At 35.8% G+C, this 16,628-nt stretch overlaps 5 protein-coding genes and 1 long non-coding RNA gene across 7 annotated transcripts; 1 reads left to right on the forward strand and 5 right to left on the reverse strand.

Moving 5' to 3' along the window:
- The first annotated feature begins 205 nt into the window (after positions 1-205).
- On the forward strand, positions 206-1,073 carry LOC125053811 (larval cuticle protein A2B-like). Its single transcript, XM_047655379.1, has 2 exons — positions 206-330; positions 506-1,073. Exons 1-2 carry the CDS (start codon positions 319-321, stop codon positions 1,013-1,015), a joined length of 522 nt encoding a protein of 173 aa, XP_047511335.1. The 5' UTR covers positions 206-318; the 3' UTR covers positions 1,016-1,073.
- Positions 1,062-2,998, reverse strand: LOC125053804 (outer dynein arm-docking complex subunit 4-like). The gene has a single exon (XM_047655372.1). The coding sequence runs from the start codon at positions 2,904-2,906 to the stop codon at positions 1,125-1,127; it is 1,782 nt and encodes a 593-aa protein (XP_047511328.1). The 5' UTR covers positions 2,907-2,998; the 3' UTR covers positions 1,062-1,124.
- A 320-nt stretch (positions 2,999-3,318) lies between these two features.
- Positions 3,319-4,535, reverse strand: LOC125053808 (larval cuticle protein A2B-like). The gene is made up of 2 exons (XM_047655375.1): positions 4,405-4,535; positions 3,319-3,965 (listed from the first exon to the last, which is right to left on the reverse strand). The coding sequence occupies exons 1-2, from the start codon at positions 4,414-4,416 to the stop codon at positions 3,378-3,380; spliced, it is 600 nt and encodes a 199-aa protein (XP_047511331.1). The 5' UTR covers positions 4,417-4,535; the 3' UTR covers positions 3,319-3,377.
- A 2,349-nt stretch (positions 4,536-6,884) lies between these two features.
- On the reverse strand, positions 6,885-8,213 carry LOC125054153 (larval cuticle protein A2B-like). 2 transcript variants are annotated; one of them, XM_047655882.1, is made up of 3 exons: positions 8,123-8,213; positions 7,047-7,462; positions 6,885-7,010 (listed from the first exon to the last, which is right to left on the reverse strand). In XM_047655882.1, exons 1-3 carry the CDS (start codon positions 8,132-8,134, stop codon positions 6,965-6,967), a joined length of 474 nt encoding a protein of 157 aa, XP_047511838.1. In that variant the 5' UTR covers positions 8,135-8,213; the 3' UTR covers positions 6,885-6,964. The 2 variants fall into 2 exon arrangements, with proteins under 2 accessions (XP_047511838.1, XP_047511837.1); XM_047655881.1 differs by having other exon boundaries at positions 6,885-7,462.
- A 3,059-nt stretch (positions 8,214-11,272) lies between these two features.
- Positions 11,273-12,274, reverse strand: LOC125054156. Its single transcript, XR_007117667.1, has 2 exons — positions 12,099-12,274; positions 11,273-12,011 (listed from the first exon to the last, which is right to left on the reverse strand). It is a non-coding gene; the product is annotated as an uncharacterized LOC125054156 (long non-coding RNA).
- A 1,502-nt stretch (positions 12,275-13,776) lies between these two features.
- On the reverse strand, positions 13,777-15,593 carry LOC125054154 (larval cuticle protein A2B-like). Its single transcript, XM_047655883.1, has 3 exons — positions 15,498-15,593; positions 14,600-14,825; positions 13,777-14,109 (listed from the first exon to the last, which is right to left on the reverse strand). Exons 1-3 carry the CDS (start codon positions 15,501-15,503, stop codon positions 13,916-13,918), a joined length of 426 nt encoding a protein of 141 aa, XP_047511839.1. The 5' UTR covers positions 15,504-15,593; the 3' UTR covers positions 13,777-13,915.
- Positions 15,594-16,628: the final 1,035 nt, after the last annotated feature.

The following is a 16,628-nucleotide window of genomic DNA, read 5'->3' on the forward strand; positions in this document are numbered from 1 at the left end:
TCATTTAGAAATTTAAGTATTGGCCACTTAAATGTTTCTACTACTAATAACATTGGGTGCACGTTACATTTAACTGACATTAAGAATTATCAAATGACTGGCCTTATTGATAACATGATCCACTGTGTATTGGGCGACCGCGACCTTGTCTTGACCGTTGTCTTAAAAGCGAAAGTACAAAAGCTTAGTGGGCGCGAATCGGCGATTACATGTGACGTCACAAAGCTGAATATGATCGTAGACTGGGAACGTATATAAAAGCCTTCACGAATTCAAATCAGCAGTACAGTTTTGTATCCCATCCAATTAAAACTAAAAATGGCTTTTAAGGTACATTAAACATTTTTAATATTAATAACATTAATAATTTAATTTAAATTTAAATAATTGAATATTATAACGGCGAAATTTAAATTAATTCGTAATTTAGAAACAATCTATGGAAAATGTTTCTCTTTACATTTTTTTCAAAAAATTTACTGAGTTGAAATACTTATCTTTTCAGTTTGTTGTATTGAGCTGTTTGGTAGCAGCCGTGAGCGCTGGTCTCCTGCCAGCTGCTCCTTTGGCTTACTCACACGCCGTTCATGCTCCAGTCGCCTACGCTGCTCCTGTTGCCAAAGTTGTATCTGCCGTCGACGAATACGACCCCCATCCCCAATACAGCTTCGCATACGACGTTCAAGATGGCCACTCTGGTGACTCCAAGAGCCAACACGAAACCCGTGATGGTGATGTTGTCCAAGGCTCCTACTCTGTTGTAGACCCTGATGGTCACAAACGCACCGTTGATTACACTGCTGACCCCCACAACGGTTTCAATGCCGTGGTTCGCAGAGAGCCCCTCGCAGTTCAGGCTGTTGCTAAAGTGGCTGCCCCAATCCAATACCACGCTAGTCCAGTCCAATACCACGCTAGTCCAGTCCAATACCACGCTGCTCCAGTTGCTTACGCTGCTGCCCCGGTCGTCCACTCTGCCCCAGTAGCCTACTCTGCCCCTCTGTACCACCATTAAGATAAACAAAACGTGCCAAACTGTACATAAATTAATCAATAAAGTGTAAATTATTAAATCAATGTATTTAATTTAACAACCTATTATACAAATCATGAAGAATAAGCAATTAGATATCAAATATCTGGAAACCAAGAGTGCCAGATTTGGGTGCAGGTGGGAGAGCCTGTTCAGGGCCTGGGATAACGGATAACCCTCTTTGACGTCGGCGTCGGCGTTCAGCCCGCGATTCCCCTGCTTCAGGCTTCCGAGGAAGAACAGAGAAGCGACGACCTGTTGGCACTGTTGACATGCGTTTAAACAGGACACTCGTATCTACTTTTTGAACGTCATCCATAACCCCTAAAATTTGTCTCTCGCGTTGAATTACAGCTTTCCTCTCATCAGCTGACACTGTTTCAGAAGCCATTTCGGCGCACTTACTTAGGAAAGCTTGAACTCTTTCAGGATCTTGCAGTTTCTTTGAGTATTCATACGCCTCTTCCACTTGTATGCGCACTTCATTCGCGTTTCCTTGTTGCATATCCCCACTCATTAACACAAATAGCCCATTTAGCCACCAAGTGACATTGCTGATTTCTTGAGCCTCCCGCTGACATCGTTTTGCATAGAATTTAGCTAAGGCGTAATTCTTTTGCGTACAAAGTAAGCGTGCAAGCTCATACATCAACCAACATTTCATTGTTGAATTCTCGCACATTTCCAGAGTAGCTGTCACTTTATCTGTAGCCTGTTTAATATCTATGAACTTGTAAGGGTAGTTAGCCATGACGGAGTCGAAAGACTTTGGACGGCCTACTGGTAGTCCCATCAAGAATGCGATTCGACGTCTATTACCGCGCTCACTAAGAGTGTATGAAAGACGATGTTGGGCTAAGTAAGCTTCCCCAACGGCTCTATATAAGCGGTCAATATAAATGTCTTTATCAGGAAGGGTACGAGGTGTCTTATTATCAAGAAATAATTGCATACGTTCAGCTTGCGCAATAACATCCATAACACGCATCTCACGCAAACTTTTTTCAATTTGTTTCAGAAGCCTTTCTGATGTACGAGCTCCAATATCCCTCTCCTTTATTAAAACTGCATCTTTGTACTTATTTTGGTGTTTAGATTCTGCCTTTTCTGACAGCCTTATAGTATAGTATGGTCGCTGAGCCCGTAGCATATCTTGTCTTTCCGTAAGGGAACGAAGAGCTTCTTTAACTACTAATTTTAACTCTTTACTTCCACCAGAGTTTGCCGATGTTAATCGCGGATCGCTTGTCAAATGTTGAAGGAAAAACTTGTCATAAGCCATTGGCCCCAGATATTTCATTGCTAGGACGCGTGATAAGGTCAAATGTTTTCTAGCTTGCATTTGTGTTAGCTTACGTTTTTTTTCAGGTTTAGGAATACGAGAGACATGTAAGGGCTTTTGTGATTCTTCCCCAAGAGGGTGAGCCGCCTCCAACTTTTTTATAAGCGGCAAAAATTCAACCATAACATTTCCTGCGTTGATTCCTATGCAATCCTGTATTGTTTCAACGCCTTGGTTTATTCCTTCTGTGAAATATGGTGGTTGTCGCCTGACCCGCGCTCCTCTATAATTCATGACGACTGATCTTTCGAAGTCTGACATTGTGTACATAGCACGTGCTTGCATGTTTCGAGCATTCATATTATGTGGCTCTAATTTCAAAGCTAGTTCTGCATCAGCGTAAGCCTGCACCGGTTGAACTGCGTCGGCGCACACCTGACTTCTGCCGGTGAGCATGCGAACATCGTCAGGGGCGTTCTTAAAGGCTTCATCATAAGATCCCTTAGCCTTTTCAAACTGTTCTAAACGGCGTAAGTAAGCGCCTCGCTCACGGTAAACGGTCAAAGCCCCATATAACTGCTTCTCTTCCATTGTAAATTATATTTTAGTAAAATATATTATTTATTTATAGATAGCTAAAATATAGTAAATAACGACAAACATTGAAATTTCGTTTGGATCAATGTATGACGCAAAATATGCTGTCACGATATTTATTTTTTTAAGCATAGAGTTATTATTAAGCTAAAATATGAGAGATATAGAAAAAATATCATATGACCATATTCTCAAAATTGTCGCAGCGAATGCCTTTATTTTTTTTGAATACGTAAATTATAGCTTGTATAAATAAATGTCTATCCTAAACGAAAATGCAGCCTACATTGTATTTAAATCTCTTTGTTTAGAAAATATCTTAAAATTACCCGATTATTAATATTAGCATATGTAGGAAATGATATATATAAATGATTAATCTAATATAGAAATAAAAATATTTTTTTAATAGAAAGTAAAAATTTATTAGCCAAATCAAGATCAGTCCGTACAGATAACCGTTATTCAAGCAACAATAGGTGCAGCTGTAAGCCTTGCTACAGGCGCCACGAACGGAGAGGGATAAGCAGTAAGTCTAGCTGAGTATGCTAGCGGAGCGTTGTAAGCTGCGAACCTGGCTGCTGGCGCTGTGTAAGCGGAGTATGCTACGGGTGCAGTGTATCTGGCAACTGGTGCAGCAACCAAAGGAGCAGCGGCGACAGGAGCAGCAGCAACTGGAGCAGCAAATCGTGCGGACAATACTGGTTCAGCTACTACTGCTGGCCCAGCGGCCACTAAAGGTTCCCTTCGTACTACCGCATTAAATCCATTCACTGAGTCAGCGGAGTAATCAACAGTGCGTCGTGTACCATCAGGGTCCACCAGGGAGTAGGATCCTTGGACTAAATCACCGTCACGTTGCTCCTGCTGACTCTTGTAATCGCCAGTTAAAGAATCCGCTACGTTGTATCCAAATCTGTACTGTGGGAGAGCGTCGAATTCCTCCAGCCGTGCCGCCACCGGGGCCGCTACTAGTGGGGCCGCTGCGCCCACAGCTACAGCCACAGGTGCACTTGCACGGGCAAAAGCCACGATGCAGGAGAAAACGACGAACTGGAATATATTTAAATGTTAAACTAGATCAACCGTTTCGCCTTGAATATGAGTTACATTTATGTTGTACTTGAAATAGTGACACGGATTTGCGAGGGCGACTCTATAGTGTCATTACGCAATGGTTGTGCGGGGAAATTGTTAACTAGTTTATGGCTAAGCCTAGCCTTGTCAAGGACATGTTGCTCCTTTGAATCTAAATTAAGTAATTGTTTTATTTGATTGATTGAACACTTTAAATTCAAATAGTCTTGCTGATTAATTGTAGTGATTCCAATTAATAGCAAGATGAAGAATAATAAAAAGTATAATTATGATTTAAAAAAAAACAATCGAATAAAAAAAAAGTGCAAATGGAAAATATTAATTTTGTTAATAGATTTTTTAGATCGTTTCCGCTCCTCATATAATTAAAAAAAAATTAAAAAATAATGTTTACCTTAAAGGCCATTGTTGTAGGGATGAGTTGGTTAAGAAGCCAAGAGTGAGTATGATGTTGTCAGGATGAGCGAGGTATATATAGGGGCAAATGGTTGTGACACTGGGCCAAGTTCGTGTTTAGTATTGTATGGACGCATCACTATGGATGTGCACGCAATTGAAAATGAGCTGCAATTTGTCAATGGCGGAAAAATTGAACGTTTTTGACTTTCGGCCAACATTATGAAACTGTATTGCGATGCAGGCTGTCGTCTGAGGACAAAGAGACTTCAATATACGTAGTATAGGGAATAGAGCAAGCATTATACAAAATAAATAAAAACTATTAATTATGTCTTAGTGGAAATAATTCCTTAACACCTTGTATATATAGCAATTAACGCTAGAAATTATTTAGTACTAGATGACCCGGTGAACTACGTATCACCTACATAATAAATATTTGTGTCAATACTTTTAAAACAGACCAAAGAGATCGCATACTACAGCAGCTACCAAACACAAATTTCTGAATAAATATGACAATCAAGTGAGAATTTTTTTATTTCTAAAAAGACTAAAGCCATCCATTTCCCAGCTAGGAACAGTTTTTATAGGATTATTTTTCCGACCCAAATATCGGCCAATAGAATTGCACCATTCGACGTCACGTGGTACAACCTACATGGTATTATACTGATAATTTTTTGTGAAAATTTTCTCTGGTCGTTGCTTCAAGAAAAGTATTAAGTAGTTGTTTTATTCATTATGAAATTCTTATTTGTTAACTGTACATTTCGTCTCATGGTGCAATTCTATTGGCCGACATTTGGGTCGGAAAAATAATCCCCCGAATACCACACGAGATTCAAAGCTCTTGTGGTATTATAACTGAAAATTCAATTGCCGTGAATTAGAAGTATACTTTTTATTCGCGTATTACGACATTTTAAACGACATTAGTAAAATGTCCTTTTTTAATATATAGGTAAAATGTATTTATCTTGATACCTATATATAAATCTTCTGTGCGTGTTTGTAATTTAACTCCTCCTAAACGCCTGCACCGATTTTAATGTAATTTGTGTGTGTGTTGTGTGGGATTCGAGAAAGGCTTAGATTTACATTATAATTAGATGATTTATACATATTAAGGTATGTGTATAGTACAACGTCGGTGGGGTCAAAAAAATTCCAAAGAAGTATTGAACTCACGATTAATAATTAAATAGGTCGCTCGTTAAGTTACCAGACTTTACAGTCTTGCATTATTTTGTACAAAAGAGTGATTTCTAAGAACAGAAGATCACATATGCCTCTTGCATCAGTTTTCTGTGCCTAACTGTACAAATGAAAATGCATTTTTACAATCAAGTAATGTAATAATATTATTAAAATTTATACATACATATTTATTAAAGTCTAAGCAAGAAATAAACAAAATATTGTATTCGAAATTGCCACCTTTGGGTTTTTATTCAGGCCTTTAATCTAAGGATTTACTCGCCACTGCTTGCTTTAAAGATTTTTTAAGAGACTCAATGTCGCCGTGTACTTTAGAGCAGGCCATGTCCTCTAAACTGACCATAGTATGAAGTCTAAAGGGTTTAGGTCTGGGCTAGATGAATACCAGTCTTCAGCTCTTATTAAGTCCGGAACGTTGGTTTCAAGCTAGGCTTGGGTAGTTCATGCCTTGTGACCAGCCTTGCGATTCTGTAACTCACTTTTCGAACTCTCACAGCGGTTTTCGCAGCGGCGGTCGCACTCAAATCAGTCGTGAAGCAGTCATTTTACCATTTGGCATTCTGATAAACAAAAAGTGAGTTACAGAATCGCAAGGCAGGTGCAGAATCCTGCAGAAAAGTCCACGGTATATTTTTATAAAGTGTATTGCTGAGAGGTTTCAATCCTGAAAATTTACACGCGACCGCCCCGAGCGTCTGTAGTCGTCGACAGACGAAGTGTTGTTGTATATGTTGATAGTACGACATACGGCTGATACAAAGCTTTTGAAGTGTCTGGAATATGACCGACCGCGACGGCTTAACCACTGTGTGCAAGGAGTAGTTTGATAATGAACACGAAAAAAATATGTGAAATGGCGCAAAATCGAAAGAAGTTTTTAAAATAATATTTTTATTTATGGCCAGTCTAGTTATATGAATTTAGACAAATAATTATTTGATTTATTAAACCGACTTCAAAGAAGGGTAGGTTAGAATCAAGTCGACCTGTAATATTTTTTTGTTCAAATTTTTCGATGACTTTAAAAGTATGTTAAGCAATAAATTTTTAATTCCTATCGAGGTTGGTGATTTTGGTAAATATTTAACATCCGTACAGCAAACATAGTAAAAGTACATCTGGACTAAATAAGCTGAACAAAAGACCCTTATTCAAACTTAATTGATAAAAAGGGGGACCTGTAGACGCATAGTGTTTGAGATATTTTTCCTTTATTTTTTCATAAGAACTAGATGAATACTATTAAAACGTAAGTAATTTTTAACACATTTATTTTATTTTAATTGTAAAATAAATTAATACTTATGGGTCGTACTTCTGCTTGACTAGTTAAATTAGTGGTGGTAGATAGGAGCTGAGTAGGCAAGTGGGGCGGCGTGAACGACGGGAGCAGCGTGTACATATTGCGCGCCATGGACTACTGGGGCAGCTGCATACGCTAATGGGGCAACCTTAGCGACTGGAGCAACAGCTTTCACACCAAGGGGTTCCTTGTGAACAACAGCGTTGAATCCGTTGTGAGGGTCAGCTGTGTATTCAACGGTGCGCTTGGTGCCATCGGGGTCAACAACGGAGTAAGATCCTTGTACAACATCACCATCACGAGTCTCGTGTTGGCTCTTGGAGTCACCGGTCAAACCGTCTTGAACATCGTAGGCAAAGCTGTATTGTGGGTGCGCGTCGTATTCTTCAACGACTTTAGCGACTGGGGCTGCGTGGAGAAGTTGCGCTGGAGCTGCAGCATAGGCTACTGGGGCTGGGTGGGCTGTGTAAGACAGAGGAGCGACCACTCCAGCCTGGACGGTGGCAAAGGCACAGACAAGAACTGCCAACTGAAAAAAAGGGTTATTAGCGGGATCTTAATATATTAAAAGAAAAGAAAAAAATGTGTGCGTGTACTAGTACACACGTAAGAAGTGAAACTTCTTTATGACCTTATTTTTCGAAAAATGATCTACTATATGCAACTTTACATAAATTGGTTAAATAAAGTTAAATTAGATAAAGTTTAACAAAAGGCTTTTATTATCATAGACATGAATACAAATACAATAATTACATATTTCATTATAACTTATTACTGTACTACTATGTAGTACTAAGATTATTACAGAATTTCATTAATTTTAATAGAATTATTAGTATTACTATTATTGTTATCGTTATTATATATTTTTGTTACTAATGGCTTCGAATCTCTTCGGATCAACCGTGGTAGGGACAAGAAAAAGATGGCGCGTAACCGAAAAATGTGACAAATGTGTGTACATTTTTTTCCAACGCCGATAAAGAAGTTTGACTTAAAAAAGCAACATGGCGCGTAACCTGCTACAAAATTTCTCCCATACGTCGATAAAGAAGTTTCACTTCAAAAGATGGCGCGTAACGGAAAAATGTGACGCGTAACGAAAAAATGTTACACTAATTTTTTTCCAACCCCGATAAAGAAGTTTCACTTCAATCAAGAAGAAGATAATGGTGAATTATTATACCTTGAATGCCATTGTGTTAAGTGACTAGTGACTTCAGAGACGAGACCTCAGTAGGAATGTGCTGGTATACACACAGGTTTCGGTTTTTATATCGACTTTGAATGCCGCGGGCATTGCGTTATACGATTACAGAGGCATACACGATATAAACCGGTAAATTATTAAAGGCATATTGTTTGTATGATATGATTAAGTTGCCGAATCGCATTCAATTTGTTCGGGTTACACAAAACCAGAGCAAGTATGATTAATCTCCGTCAAAAAGATCACTTGCATTTAATGATGCCGGCTTTCTTGAGGCGACATCCTTGACTTAAAAATTTAATAATCTTGAACTCTCGTAGGTGGCACGAGAATAATGATGATTACGGCCGCTAACTTATAACGCTTACAATAGAAATATTTTACGTCTAAGAGACAAGTAGACATAAATTTCCAAATCAACCCACTGTTTTAAATTCAATTTGATCACCTACTGATCCCCTGTCAGTGGCGTAACAATAGGGCTGGCAAAATACCACGGGCCCTCGACCCAAGAGGGCCCCTACCCAAGAGATATTATGTTCTATGGATGAATGTGAAGTCTCCAATACGCATTGGGCTAGCGTGGGGACTACAGACCATTCCCTCTCGCCTAAGAGAGGAGGACTATGACCCTTAGTCGTAACGTGTGACCAACGTGTAATTGAGTACGCTGAAAATCTCGAAGTTTATTAAAATTAAACTGAGTAGGGACGCTTTTTACAGATAGGGCCCCATTAAAAAAATTGTCACGAAAGAAGATTTGCCACGGGCCCCAGATAGTATAGTTATGCCACTGGCCCCTGTCACCCAATATCATGACATTTAGAAATAATTTTAACTTCAAAATACGTAGGTATACTTTTTGAACGTGTATTAGAATAATAACTAAATTTATAGGCTGGTTTCGATAAAATAGGCGCAATGTCAATCTATTAATCAAATTTGAAGTTGTAACGAATTTTGTTTTCATCTTAAAGGTTTGTATTTTCGATTCAATTATTGATGAAAAGTATTATTGCTATTATAATTTCAATATTTTTTGGCAATTTACGATATTTCGCGTTGTTTCGGTAACATGGATAATTTTTCCTAGAGTTTCGCCAACAGTCCAGGCAGAATTCAGGTGATTCAAAATGCGATTTTTAAAAGCGCTATTACCAATCCGTCGCCCCGGTGTACGGGTATATGGCCAACTACATGATACACTGGACCAGCTAACTGGCATAGAGAAGAAAGAAATATTGGCACATCTCGCTGGAGACTGTGACCCTTTTCGCATGATGGCGATAAGAAAAGGTAACATTGTGTTTCAGAATAAAATGACTCAGATGCCATGTTTAAATTTGTAGTTTAGATTTTAAGTAAAGCAACATTGTAGCCTAGCGGTCTTATTAAGTGGCAGCTAGGTGAGGGGTACCGGGTTCGATTCCAGGTTCGAGGGCAAGTTTTAATTTAATTTAAAATTTGTTCTCGGCCTTTGGGAGGGTTGTGCGGTACCGTACATGGAGGACATGGTCGAATTTCTAAGGCAAAAAGCACGAATAATAAAAATCTCATACTTGACGCTGGCTAATGCACAAACCGTGCCAGAGCCATAAAAGAAGAAAGAAAAAAAAGCAACATTGGTTTATTTTGTAAATGATTAGCCAATCCCTTTTATGGAGAACCAGGTTGTGCTCCCGGCTGAACAATTTCAAGCATAAAGCACAGACTGAATAGGACATACTTACGAGTTCATTGAATTATAACATATCTGCAGAGAGCAGCGTCAGCTTAGTGGTTTGGCACGTCCCTCTCAACCCTGAGGTCGTGCGTTCGAATCACGGCTGTGCACCAATGGACTTTTCTTTCTATGCGCATTTGACACTCGCCCGTACGGTGAGCGAAAACATCGTGTAGAAACCACCATGCCTGAAACTAAAAAAATCTACTGTTAAATTCCTTATTATTTTTAAAGTTATAACTGTTATATATTATCAAGAAACAGATCTAGCGCCTCTGAATATTTTAATGACAAATAAAGAACTGTGCAACTTAGCAAAAAATTTAATAAAGAACTGATTTAAGAATAATAGGGCAGTGAATAAAAGCTTTCCCTTGGATCCGTCGTTAAACATATTTCAATATTTTAAAGTAACTATTATGTCCTTTTATATGACACTGAGTTATTATTTACCGGATAATCGTTTTACAATAATTTTTCTGACTTACCCTTAAAGTTCTCTCAAAATAAGAGTGAAAATATACTTATTAAATATTACTACTGTAAAAACAGAGAATAACATTTATGCAGTTTCGATTAGACTATTTTGGTAGCTACAAATCAAATTGAGATCGTAGATAGCTTTATTTACTTTATAACTAGCTGGTGACGAATATATTTCTTAAATGCGTTAGTAAATCTTAGTCGGTATAACCCATTATTATAATACTAATTGTCAGTTTTGTGTTTAACGCCATCTGTTGATAGGTTTTGCAACAGCTTGTAGAAGTTGATTGCTCAATTGACAAACCGCTGTGTCAAGTTCATTGACATTTAAAATTACCGCCATCTATGTTCAAATAAAAGCCGCTTTATTTTATGGCTATTATTGGAGCTTACTCTATAATCTTTGACTTGCTTATAAAATGATGAAATCATTTCAGGGAACTGAAACGGGTTAGATTTAGGCGAAGTAATGTAAAAAAATTAAAAAGAAGTATTGTAAAAAAAGTTTTTATATATTGGAGTTTCATAATTCCTACAAGAGTTTTAGTAAAAAAACAAAATGTTTAATTTAAATCACCTTATCAAAAAGTATAAAATTTGTTTCAAAATTAATGAATAACAAATAGATTTGCCGCTTGTTATTAAAAAGGGATTTGCTTAATATATATCAATTGTCTATTTTTTAGGACCTGGCACCTGGGAATGTCCGAATTTAATTCCAAGTGCTCATTCGCAGCGTTTATTGGCGTGTCTGTGTCACCCGGACGACATGCATCTTGAGTACATGTGGCTCCACCAGGGTTGCCCAAAGAGGTGTGGTTGTGGTTACTGGTTTCAATTGTGTCCTGTTGCCAGTTTCGTCTAACTTAGTAATATAGTCTATGTAGTTACATTTTTTCTTGAATAAAATACAATGCTTGCAATTGATATTATTTAATATAGTAATTTTTGGAATCACAATCTAGCTAAAACCTCTTTTCACTACACAAATAATCAGAAATACGTTTATGTCAAAACCGGCCAATTAATTTTTCTAATTACCAATCCATCCCGTCTTTTATATTTAAGTATAACGAGCTGGCATTCAATGACCTTAAATCTTAAGTGAATGTTTAACTATATTTAAGAAATTTAAATTATTATTCATCCAAAAAGTAATAAAAACTGTTAATAATAGTATTGTTATCTCACTGTACACACATTTTATAATTCCTAATGATGCATATAATTTGGCAAAAACAACTCCCCCTTGTTAAAAGTAGGTCTATCTATTTGAGTTTTATTCCCCGGTGTGAAAAGGACAGGCTCGTGTTGTATCAAATTTTTATTCGTCGCTGGTGCCTGGTGAAATTCTGGACGTGGCACTCGATGTGCAGAATTAAACGGGCTATATGACTTAAGCGAAATGTATGGTGAATGTACTACTGTTCTTATAATAGCCTTGAAACTGTTCCTGGTGTCAACCGTACGTTTGCGAGCTGGGTCTATTAAAGAGTAGGAGTCCCTTATAAAAGCTCCCTGTCTTATTTCCTTATGAAGTTTGGCATCACCCGTTCTTGGATCTGCTATATCGTACCAATAATTATATTCTGTACTTGGCGGTGCATCAGTCACAATAATAGCGGCCGCACGTAACACACACAAACACAAGGCTATCTGAAATAAAAAGAAACGCTTATTGATTCGAGAAAAAATAGATAGAATTGTTATTATAGTAAATAAAGTAATAAAAAAATAAAATACCCTTAACATGTTGTAACTGTTCGCGGTAAAATAGTGTGCACTTGGCGACATTTGTCGTATTTATAGAAGTTGCATTCACTTGAAGGTTCCGTATTGCCGGGCTCATGGTTGTAAAACAAAAGAAACATGATACAATTTATTAAATAATATTGAACTGGAATTTGACCAGCATGATGTTTTAGCGGTAGTTTTGGAAACAATAATATTAATAGGAGGATATAAAAATAATATCAATCGTCATCGTCATATATATGTTAAGTGCATAATGATGAGAGATTTATGTTTAATTACGTTGACGCTATTTCCAAAAACGTCACAGTAAAGTAAGGAAAGTTAAAATTTTTAAAATTAATTTATATTTTTCTATTCATTTAATGCATGTTTATGATAAGTTTCAATGAAATTATGTAAATTTTGGTTACAATAGTTTATTTTTGATTGATTTATTTATTTAATACCCTTGATAAGAGTGTCGTAGCGAGTTAGAGTATAAAGTGAAATATTTGAGCATTGTAAAACACATTTTTTTAAATAAGTCATTACAATTCACGAGAGTTCGTAGTAGTAAGTAATAATGGTAATAATAATATACCCTTGAAGTTCTGGTATAGGCTGTAAAAGATTTTGGCCGATGTCTTAGGTAGTAAAATGAGTTTTGGAGTTTAAGTTTAAAAAAATAAAAAAAAATACTCACATATTATATAGAACACAGATTTATCACAACCCATTGACCTCCATTCAGTCCGGTTTGCGTGGTACTTAAATTATTACTTTTATTTTATCCAGTTAAATGAAAAAATATTTGTACACCTAGAAACAGATAGAACATAGAGATAGAACAGAACTAGATAAATGTATTTAGAAAAAATCATTCCCAATTTTCGAACAAAAATATTAAGACCAACTGTACTATTTTTGTTCATCTTTTTTAAGTAAAATACTTTTAATAAAAAAGGTATATAGTGATCCTCTGAATAATTGCAAAAAATAGCAATACTGCTAACAAATGTAACATAAGTTAAAGTACAAACATATACTTAATCTATGCATAATATCATTCAAAAAACTAACTTGATTTTTTATTATGTTTTACTACCGCCTAATAATTGGAAATAGATATTTGATTATATTTTTATTAAATTAATTTAACTAAGCTATATGTGATCCATGAAGTAGATTATGCCTTATTTTGGGACTAAAAATAATAAACCAATTACATATTAATAATATAAGTCTTGGTCTAAACTCGTGTCGCAATAAATAAATGTGACGTATTTGTTATCAAAGCTTAATATTATACTAGCTATAGCAGTTTTGCACAGTAAACGTATTTTAATCATTTTATCCTCACATGTCTTTTACGAATAGTAGTTAGTCAAGCAAGGATTTGTAGGCGCACGCTTTTTATATTAGTATAGTGCGTTGATGTCTTTTATATAACAACTTTTAACAACCGTTTGTTATATGACATAATATGTTTGTTACATATGTTAACAATCGTTCATTTGTTTTATTTTAACAATGATGTGATTAAGTAAAGTGTGATATGGCCAAATGGTCTTAAAATTACTCCTGAGTAGTAATATTCTTAATATTAAAAGCCCAAAGATCGGTATCGTAAATATTCCAAAATTGTTCTTACATAACACTTCTTTAAGTGTGAATAAAATAAAGAAAGTTTTATTGATTCCTCTTATTTATTACCTTAGCATCTATAAATAAACAATAAATAACATAAATACATTTTAAATAATCATATCAGGTCGCTGTGGTTTTAATACGAAACTTAATAACTTCTTTTGAAAACTAGTAAGGTTCTAGTGGTAAGCGGCGACTGGAGCGACTGCTTTAACGACGCCACCTACTGGTTCTTTGTGGACAACCGCGTTGAAACCGTTTTGGGGATCAGCTGTGTACTCAACAACTCGACGAGTACCATCGGGTTCTACTAGGGAGTACGCGCCTTGAACAACGTCACCAGACCGGGTTTCGTGTTGGCTTTTGGAATCACCTGAAAATCATTAAACATTATATAAAACGTATATTAATGAGAACTAAATTATACTTGATAATTCCAGGTTGCTTTGCATAAAATTTGAAACTTGTTGAAACGAGTGCACGCATATTTATTTAACGCATAGCACGCAAGTGCAATGAGCTTTATGTTACATGTAAGCAACAAGTGCTTTTAGAATACTATTTAGGCATGCAGTTCTCATAAAGCCATGTATAAGAACCGACTACACGTATAGTTTTTTAAAAGCAAATTTAACAATTATAAGTACGCGCGGTAAAACACCGAAAGGAAACCAGAAACAGAAACAAACAAAAAAACAAATCAATTACAGAATAGACGCTAAGTGTCTGATCTATGCTCCATTAGTAGTTGTAGGGTTTCATATAACTTAATATCTTTCTGGTAAATGAAAGTTATGTCATGTAGTATAAAAAACAAATTTGTATTCAAAAATTATTCATCAAATCCTTAATAGTATACTAACCGGTCAAGGCATCTTGAATATCGTAAGCATAAGAATACTGAGGGTTTGGGTCGTAATCATCTACCGCAGCCGCTGCATAAGCAGGTCTAGCAACGGCTAAAGCGGGCCTGGCAATGGCATATGGCGCTATTGGAGCGCCCACGTGACCTAAGCCTGGGTAAGCATATGGTCCAGGTGCAAGCAAACCAGCTGACACGCTGCATATCATGACTGCGGCGAAGATGATCTGAGGATAAAAATATAATATTGGTAATAGTTGCTAACTAAGGAGTTTTTCATTTCATCAATTCAAGATTAACCATAAATAAAGGTTTAATAATTATTTATTTCTGTAGTATGTTACTACTCGTCATATAAAATGCTTTCATTAAAATTATTTAATTTATTTAAATTATTTTCTTAGCTTAGTGAATAAATAGTTGTTAGTTATATTACTTAGTTTTCGATAATTCGATATTTAATGTTAATCTTACATTATTAATGAATTTGTTACACTTTGATTACTGGAACTACTAACGAAACTCATTTGGAAATATTTTTGTGAAAATGTATATTCTATAGAAGACTGTTGGACTAGTGGCTTAGATTCAAATACCGGCTGTGCACCGATGTACTTTCTATGTGTGCATTTAACACTCGCTCATATATTGAACAAAATCTATGGCGTGTGTAAGGCACAGGTGACTGATCACCTACTTGCCTTTTAGAAAAATCAAATCATCACGAAACAAATACAGAAATATGAGGCTGAGACCATAAAAGTTGTAGCGGCTATGCTTTTTTTGCACATTATTCTTAGAACAAATATACTTTTAAAGCGAGCATCAGTAGTTCAACTTAATATTAAATAATATAACAATGGAATACATATTATATTTAATAGAGACAAATAAATTACCTTCATTTTGATGTTGTTCAGTGGACTTGTAAACCTATGAATGACCAGGGGTTGCCTCAGCGTGTTTATATACCAGACTTCGTCCTAGCAATCTAGGTGTCGCCCAGAAACATAATACCTATAAGATACTTTCGTTACGACCGTGCCCTTTATCACATGAATTATTAATGTATCACTACATCAAAACGTGGACAAATAGGTTTTTTTTATTTGGAAATCTAATATAATATATAATAAATATTATCTATTGATTAATAATACGTTTACTAAGATATGAGGTAACTTTTATGGAACTTAAGATGATTGTTATCACTTAATTTGTGATGCGCCATATTTTGATTCGTAGATTGCGCCTTCTATAATTAAACAGCAAAATGTTTTAACAGATTTGAAGTGTGTTTTTTTAATTATAAATAAATAAAACTATAACAATGAATAAATCGACATAGATATATATGTATGTAATACATAACATTGTAGACGAGAACACCCAATTTATATTTATTTGTAGGTTTACTTGAATTTTAAAAATATTTTATTATGAATATTTTTACTTCAGTGTTCGAGCGAATGTTTAATGCGCATATAGAAAGAAAGTCCATTGGTGCACAGCCGGGGATCGAACCTACGACCTCAGGGATGAGAGTCGCTCGTTGAAGCCACTAGGCCAACACTGGTAATTTCTAATTACCTGTCCAGTGTCCATATAATATCTAAAATAGTTTAAAGAGTTTATTTTTTATTTTCTTTCCTAATGATATCTAAAGAATTCAGCTTGATGAGTTGATCAGATTTTATATAAATATTAAACACTATTGAACGCTAAATAATAGTCTCATATCACAGGTTGTCATAGCATTGAAAGCTTTTTAGGTCACAGCTGCATAAAGCCAATAATATATTGTACTACACACATTCACGATTATAATGGAATGTCCACATATGGGCTGGCTGTATCACTTAACTGCCGCGTGCTTTAAATACACAAATCTACATTAAATTACATTGAAGAAACATATCTAAGCTGATACAATATTTTATTAAATTTATAAGGTCAATTATTGATAATATATGCTTCAATGAATAACTTTTCGATCTACATTCTATACGAGATTGGCATGATGAGACGTA

Source organism: Pieris napi, chromosome 11, assembly GCF_905475465.1.
Source record: "Pieris napi chromosome 11, ilPieNapi1.2, whole genome shotgun sequence".
NCBI lineage: Eukaryota > Metazoa > Arthropoda > Insecta > Lepidoptera > Pieridae > Pieris > Pieris napi.

What these genes read in the sequence shown, in the direction of transcription:
- LOC125053804 (XM_047655372.1), bottom strand. Translation starts at nt 2,906, where the DNA reads ATGGAAGAGAAGCAGTTATATGGGGCTTTGACCGTTTACCGTGAGCGA.
- LOC125054154 (XM_047655883.1), bottom strand. An exon ending in TATTCAAGATGCCTTGACCG is followed by an intron (nt 14,110 to 14,599) that starts GTTAGTATACTA and finishes AATGATTTTCAG; the next exon opens with GTGATTCCAAAAGCCAACAC.